This window comes from Rhinolophus sinicus, linkage group LG03 (assembly GCF_036562045.2).
Source record: "Rhinolophus sinicus isolate RSC01 linkage group LG03, ASM3656204v1, whole genome shotgun sequence".
Lineage (NCBI taxonomy): Eukaryota > Metazoa > Chordata > Mammalia > Chiroptera > Rhinolophidae > Rhinolophus > Rhinolophus sinicus.
In genome coordinates, this window is record NC_133753.1 from 64,349,213 (window position 1) to 64,356,046 (window position 6,834).

Sequence of the window (6,834 nt, forward strand, 5' to 3'; positions counted from 1 at the left end):
CAGGGTTGGATCAGGAGGGAGTTGCTGGAAACAAACACTGAGTCAGAATGGCAGGCAGGTTGGGACAAGAGCCCTGGGAGTAAGGCAGGAAGCAAGGTATGCATCCAGTTTGTGCAAGAGGTGTCTGAGTACTACAGAGGCTGAGAATCCAAATAGTGGGGCCTGGGGGCTAAGCTGGGCTGCCCAGGGCAGGACGCACAGTTGAGTTCAGTTGAATGAATATTCATGCTAGAGGCCACCAGGATGGGTGGGACCATTCCTGCCTAGAGAAGCTTGCAGGAAGGCTCAATCCTTTCCCTCACTCTATAGGAATGGACTTAGAGCCTGCTCTGTTCTTGTCACCTCTCCAAGGGCCCAGGATCAGGGCCTATAGGGTTCTCGAGATAAAAGATGCTGGGCCCACGAATCAACATACTTTATTTGACACACCAAGTGCTGGGAGAGGGCCCTGGGCTCTTGAGCAGGTTCCAAGGCTCCTCCTTAAATTCAGTGTGATCTTTCCTCATCATGCCTTTTGATCCCAGTCCAGGCTTCTCTGGTGGAGGGCTCCCAACTTCCGCCTTCCATCTGGCTCATCCAGTCATCAGCTCCAATGGAGAATCTTTCCTCCTTCCAGGGACATCGATGCCAGGAAAAGGTGCACCCCTGAGTAGTCTAGCCTGATACGCTCTTCCATCAGATGCCGAGGCTGGGCTCTGAGGTGGGCACCCCAGCCTGTGTGACTGCCTGTAGGGCTGTCTTCTCGGGAGGACCAGGGTTCCTTAGTACTCTCGGCCTGCATGTTGGGGGTGGTAAGCAGATGTCTGGTGCTCTTTAAGTTCAAAAGCATCATGGCCTTCCCTGTGGAGCAGAGATACAGGTCAGGGATGACAAGTAGCCCCTGAACTCTCTACCTGCGCAGAACATGCTACCTGCACCCACCGGAAGCAGCGGACACAGTAGAGGTCTCCATCACAGCCCGCACAGCGCAGGGTGGCGTCCTCATTGCAGATGCAGCACCAGGGGAGTTCTTCCTCAGCGTCAGGCTTGGGGGCCAGGGCCTGGGCCTTCGGGGATCAGAGAGGAATGGGGGAAGTAAGGTACCCGATGGGGTATGAGTGGGAGGGCAGGAGCAGACACTGAAGTTGTGGCCAGGCAGGGAATGAGGCTGTGGTGGTGGCCTGGGGGTGTCTGGGGCTTTTCTCACCTCAGACTCTGCCCTGCAGGATTGGGCCTGGGGTTGGAGAGTTGGCGCCGCAGGGATGGTAAAGCCACTGGCCTCATCCAGGGCAGCTTCTTCAGTGAGCTGTGGGCAGGGTGAAGAGGTACAGTGCCCTGCTCATGGCCCAAGCCTTCCCCTCCTCCACCGAAGGCTCTGTGGCCTTAGCTTCTCAACCCACCTTCCTTTATCTGTAGCCTGTGACGACTGACACCCTATCTCAAAAGGCCAGGGGGCAGGTCTGAGTCACAGGGACAGTGGGGCCCCAACTAGAAGAGCAGCAGCAGGGTGACTGGCCATCCAGTCGGAGTGGAGGCAGAGTGAACAGGGCCAGGTGGGGGGTGAGGCAGGAAGGCAGGGACAGGACAAGGGGTGGGCAGGAGGGTAAGGCAGGCCCACCTGCTGCAAGACTCTTTGGATGGCTGTCTCCTCATCGTCATCACTCTCTGGGATGTGACAGTCTTGGAGGGTCACTTGAAGAGGGAGAGGTAGGAGCAGGGGAAAAGGAGGGAGGCTGAGAGAGTGCACCTGAGTGGCTGTACTCTTGCCCCCAGGACGTGGTTTGGTTTCCAGTGGCACTTGTTCTAGAGCTGAGCAGCCTCTGCAGCCACTCTGACCAGACCCTGCCCCTCCTTACAGGGCTGGGGGCAGGGACAGAAGGCTCCGCACTTGCAGGGCCTGTGGGTCCCCTGCCCCCGATGGCTGCCACTTATTCCTCATCCACTGCTTTACCCCAGTACTGCCTCATGCATCTGGGCAGAGCTCCACAGACCCCGGGCACAGGGACCCCTGGCACCTGACTCAGCCTGGCAGGGAGTGCAGCCATTTTGCAGAGCTTGGCCTGGGGGTGGGAGGGGGGCTGCCCAATGGACATGAGTGAGTAGCTGCTCCCTAGCCTCTACCTCTGTCGGGGTCCTGTCCCTGCAAAATGGCCAGGCGCTTGGTGAGGGCCAGGATTTTCTCCTGTGTCGTGTTCTCCTCCTGCAGCTTGACTGCTGCCTCAGCCAGCAGCCTGCTCTTCTCCTCCGGGGATGAGGTAGTTTGCCCTTTGGAATTAGCACTCTGGCCGCCTGGGCCAGCCTGGTTCAGGTCACTTTGGATAGAGGCAGCTGGAAGGAGACAGGCAGTCAGAGACATTCCAAGATCTCTCATCAGAAGCCACTGAGCCCATTTCTGAACTTTTTTTTTTTAAAAAAAAAACATAGATCATCAGCTTTTTGTTCAATACAAGCTCCTGTGATTTATATTACAAATGAGTATTTCCTCCATTTTACTAAATGTAAAAAACCAGTAATCTTAGACATGTGTTTTCCACCACATCCATCCCCACCCAATATTTTAACGTGCTGCCCTTAGGGTGGGCGTCCCATGGTATGAGAATCGCTGCCCAAAAGGATCAGGATATGGGGAGGCCAAGGTCAGCCAGTGTCTCTGCCTCACAGGCTGGAATTAGCATTTCAAGGGAGCAGCACAGAGAGGACATGACAGAAGCTGAGGTCTTGTGTTACGAGGCAGGGAGAATGTTACCAGAGTGGTGTGGCTTTGACATGTCTCCTTTTGCTCAGAGCAAGAGGTTTAAAATCAGACAGCTTTGGGTTCAAGTCCTAGCTCTGCTACCTAATACCTATGTGACTTTGATCAAGTTCCTTAAGCTCACCAGGCCTCAGTTTCCTCCTTTATAAAATACGGATTATAATAGTGCCTATGGACCTCATAAAATTACTGAGGATATTCAATGAGATTGTGTCTCTACAGCAGGGTTTCTCAATGTCGGTTCTACTGACATTTTGGGAGGATAATTCTTTGTTGTGGGGTAGTCCTGTGCACTGCATGACGTTTAGCAGCACCCCTAGACTGTTCTCTAGATGCCAGTGGTACAAAAAGTCTCCAGACACTGCCAAGTGGGCCCTGGAGGTGAAATCATCCCCGGTTGAGAACCATTGCTCTGAAGCCTTTGAATAGCAAAGTCCGATATAATTTTTTATGATGACAGAAACATTCCGTATTATGATTTATGTTTGTGCTGTCCAAGATGGCAGCCATGAGCCACATGTGGCGATGGAACACTTGAAATGTGGCTGTACCCCTGAGAAACTGAATTTTAAATTTTATTTAATTTTAATTGAATTTAAATAGTCTCTTCCTCCTTCTTATCATCATTGCAAAGAACATTCACTGAGCATTTACTATGAGCCAGGCAGGGTCCTAAGACCTTATTGGATTACCTCATTTACTCCCAACTTCCCCACATGGTAGGTTTTACCACACATACCTCCATTTTACAGATGAGGAAAGTGACTTGCCCAGGGTGACACAGATAGTTAGTGGTAGAACAGACAATCATGGATTGATTCTAAAGCCTACAAGCTTATCCACTAGGTTTACACTGGCTCCTGTCGAAGTAAACACTCAATAAATGGTAGCTCTTATAATGTTGATCTGATTTATATTCACCTCCCAAAGGGTAGGCAGCAGAACCTTTCCCACCTGGGGAAAGGGGAGGGCAGGTTCCTGGGAGCCCAGGTAGAGAAGTTACCTGGGCCTCTTTGTTCCTGGCTCTCATCAATAGCCACTTCCGCTGTCAGCTGTGTCAGCAGGTCCTGCGCTTGCTGGGCCTGGGTCCTTGTGTCTGGCGTCTGATACGCCTGCTTAGAGGAGGGATACTCAGTGGGGAGCAGGGTAGGGGGGGAACCACACCATAAGGTCCAGAGCAGTCTAGGTCAGGGGTGGATGCTCAAGTCGGTCTGACAGTCCCCAACAGGACCGACGAGCCACTCTTTCCTGCCCCATCCAATCCTGCTACTTGTCCCTGGTTCCCGGGCCTGGCAGCAGGCCAGAGGATCAGGAGGTGGGGGGTTGGAGGCTTGCCAACTCCTACAGAGTACATACGCATACATGTGTCTGGGCTTCTGCTGGTCCTCGCTCCTTCTCAAGACATAGCACTCACCGGCTGGGGGGTCCAAGAAGGCGGACCTCTGCCCTGCAGTGCGGCTAGCCGTGCCTCCATCTCCTGGGTGGAAGGGATGGGACCTTGGGGTTCATCCCTTAGAGCGGCTAGCCTGGCTTCTATTTCTGCCTGTGAGGGCACCGACTCTGCAATTGGTATGGGGAAACCTTGTAAGATCCAGAGGCATCCCAGTCCCAGGAGCCCCAGATGGTGTCCGTTAGGACACTCTGCCTGACCCCACTCACTGGGCTTGTTCTCCTGGCGGAGCCGTGCTAGGCGCTCAGCAATGACCTGGTCTTGGTAGCTCAGTCCCTGGCTCCGTGGAGTGCCGGGCTTCTGTTTGGCTTCCAAGGCTGCCATACGCCTAGCAGAATATGAGATAGAGGTTCTTGAAGAAAGCAGAAGGGAGGGACGAAGGCACCTACCCACTGTTTTCCATTCAAATAATTTCTAGGCATCTAGGGTGGCCTCCAATGGACAATCTTCTGTGGCTCTTGCTCATGTCACCCTGCAACTCAATCCAGAGAGTCCAACTGAGAGGGCAAGGTTTACCAAGAACCTTGGTAGAGGCCTGATGAGCTGTTCTCTGAGCCCAAGAGGGCAGTCAGGAGCCTGAGAGGTGGATATTTTCCTGACTCTGTGCTCAACTGATCTAGAGGCTGGGAAGAGAGTCCCACTCTGGGGCTTCATTTGTCCCTTCAGTACTTACTTCTTATAGTTCTGAGGTGGTGACCATTTGGAGGTATTAGCAGGAGAAGATCCTCTAGAGAGAAGAAATCTGATGTCAGAAGTCCTGCCATCTGCCAGTCAGTGCCCCTCACCCCAAACACTTCCTGGGCTGACCTCTGGACACAGAGCACAAGGCTGCAAGTGCTGGCCAGCGGCCTGCTGCCATGCTTGGCTGAATCCTCACCCATGTCAGCCTCTCACCTGGTCAGAACCTCATAGCACCTCTTGCAGACTTTCTGTTGGGTGTTTCCAGCCCGGGGCACTGCTGCACTGAAGCTAAGGCAGCTGGAACAGAAGGCCCGGCCACAGTTCTTACAGCCATTCTACAAGAAACATGAAGCAGGGTTATCCACCTCTCAGCTGCCCCTGCAGGTTCCTCCCTGGGAGTCTCTGAGCACACACAGAGAGAAGACACTGAAGTTGTGACCAGCTGCTGGGAGGAGGATGGGGAGTGGGGCCCTAAGGCCTAGGGAGAAATGGGTAGAGGGTAAAGCAATTCCCCATTCTCCACTCTTGGATTCAAATCAAGTAAAGCTTCATGCAAAATTCCCATGCTTTCTACCCTGTCTCCAATTCCCAGACACGGGAGTGTAGAAGACAAACAGGCAAAGCCCCTCCAGGTCCATTGACACTGCAATAAAGGAGCATCAGAGAGAGTGCAGAGCCCATGCCTTCTCTGCTCTAGCAGAGATGGAAGGAGGCTTGGCTCAGGATGAGATAACAATAGCCTCCATTCATTAAGCACTTATTGTGTGCCTGGTACTAAGCTCAGTAGTTAACATTCATTACCTGATTTAATCCTCACGATTTCTACACATTATTTTACTTAATCCTGATGACCACAATTATTATTCCTATTTTAGATGGGGTCAGAGAGGTTACATAACTTGCCCAAACAAGGGTCTCCCCGTGAATATGACATCAGAGCTCAAATTTGAACCCTGACCACCCTGACTCCCAAACCCAGGTTTCTAAGTGCTACAGGGATCTGCCTCCCTACCTGCTCTCCATTCATCCTGTCTGGTTCCTATCTCCTGGTCACAGCTGAGGCAGAGGAAGCCTGCAGTTTACAGGGGAACTTGATGGATCTGTGCTGAGGGCACGAGAGACTTTGCCATGGTGCCCTGTGGGCAGGAGGAAGGGCAGAAATCTAACTAAAGAAACCTGGAAGGGCAGGCTGCGTGATGGTGACGGTTTCAGAGCAGAAAGAGTAACGGGCATGGTGTAATGGAGAGTTGGTCACAGAGTACTAAGGGTGATTCGGCTGCGGAGACTCAAGGTGGATGGAAGGAAAACAGCCAGATCCTACACTTGGCGGACAGAAAAGTCTAGCTTTCCAAAAATGCCAGGAGCGCGCTTTACAGTTTATAGGGAACTTTCACTTCCAGCACTTCACTAGACCTACACGCCAACCTCGCAAGCAAGGGAGTGCTAGCCCCATTTTACAGAAATGGAAACCGAGGCTCAGTGACTTTGTCAAAATCACACAGCTGCAAAGGGGCCATAAAACCAAGTCTACGGGCTGCAAGTCCCATGTTTTTCCTTCCCTCCACTCCGCCTTCTCCCTGGCCCTCTAGCCCGCGGAGAGAGAAGACTCGCCTCCTTCTTGAAGAGGGTGAACTTGACAGCGCAGCCGTAGCACCTACTCTCCATCCTGGTTCCCGGCGTGCCGAAGAAGGGTCGACCGAGTTGAGATCATGCCCTCCAGGTCCAGGGCCCTTTCTACCTTTACCCACCTCCGCCCCTGTCCCCCACGCCCACTTGCGCGGGCTAGCTAGTCTCCTGCCGGGGAATCGCGACCTGCCACCCTAATCTGAGACCGATAGCCGCGGGCGCGGGGGCTGCTGGGAGTCGTAGTTTATTCACCACGGCCCGCTTCCCTCAGAGGCAGTCAAGCTTGACCCAAAAACACGACATTTCCCAGGGGGCTAAGCGCCATTAGGCCGGCTCAGGGCCGACA

At 53.3% G+C, this 6,834-nt stretch overlaps 1 protein-coding gene across 4 annotated transcripts; it reads right to left on the minus strand.

Moving 5' to 3' along the window:
* Nucleotides 1–399: 399 nt before the first annotated feature.
* Nucleotides 400–6,757, minus strand: ZFYVE19 (zinc finger FYVE-type containing 19). Of its 4 annotated transcripts, XM_074327902.1 has the most exons (12): nucleotides 6,474–6,757; nucleotides 5,875–5,998; nucleotides 5,076–5,197; nucleotides 4,855–4,908; nucleotides 4,391–4,509; nucleotides 4,146–4,291; nucleotides 3,735–3,846; nucleotides 2,101–2,307; nucleotides 1,598–1,671; nucleotides 1,187–1,285; nucleotides 922–1,046; nucleotides 400–840 (listed from the first exon to the last, which is right to left on the minus strand). In XM_074327902.1, exons 2-12 carry the CDS (start codon nucleotides 5,887–5,889, stop codon nucleotides 762–764), a joined length of 1,152 nt encoding a protein of 383 aa, XP_074184003.1. In that variant the 5' UTR covers nucleotides 5,890–5,998; nucleotides 6,474–6,757; the 3' UTR covers nucleotides 400–761. The 4 variants fall into 4 exon arrangements, with proteins under 4 accessions (XP_074184003.1, XP_019581029.2, XP_074184004.1 ...); XM_019725470.2 differs by lacking the exon at nucleotides 5,875–5,998 and having other exon boundaries at nucleotides 6,474–6,753; XM_074327903.1 differs by lacking the exon at nucleotides 5,875–5,998 and having other exon boundaries at nucleotides 3,735–3,843; nucleotides 4,391–4,653; nucleotides 6,474–6,748.
* Between the last annotated feature and the right edge of the window lie 77 nt (nucleotides 6,758–6,834).

Bases quoted from the DNA above. Each gene is read 5' to 3' on its own strand.
- ZFYVE19 (XM_019725470.2), bottom strand. From the start codon at position 6,527: ATGGAGAGTAGGTGCTACGGCTGCGCTGTCAAGTTCACCCTCTTCAAG. The intron at 3,847-4,145 runs GTGAGTGCTATG...CCCTCCTCTAAG, and splicing joins CTTCTTGGACCCCCCAGCCG to CAGGCGTATCAGACGCCAGA. The intron at 841-921 runs GTGGGTGCAGGT...TCTGCTCCACAG, and splicing joins TACTGTGTCCGCTGCTTCCG to GGAAGGCCATGATGCTTTTG.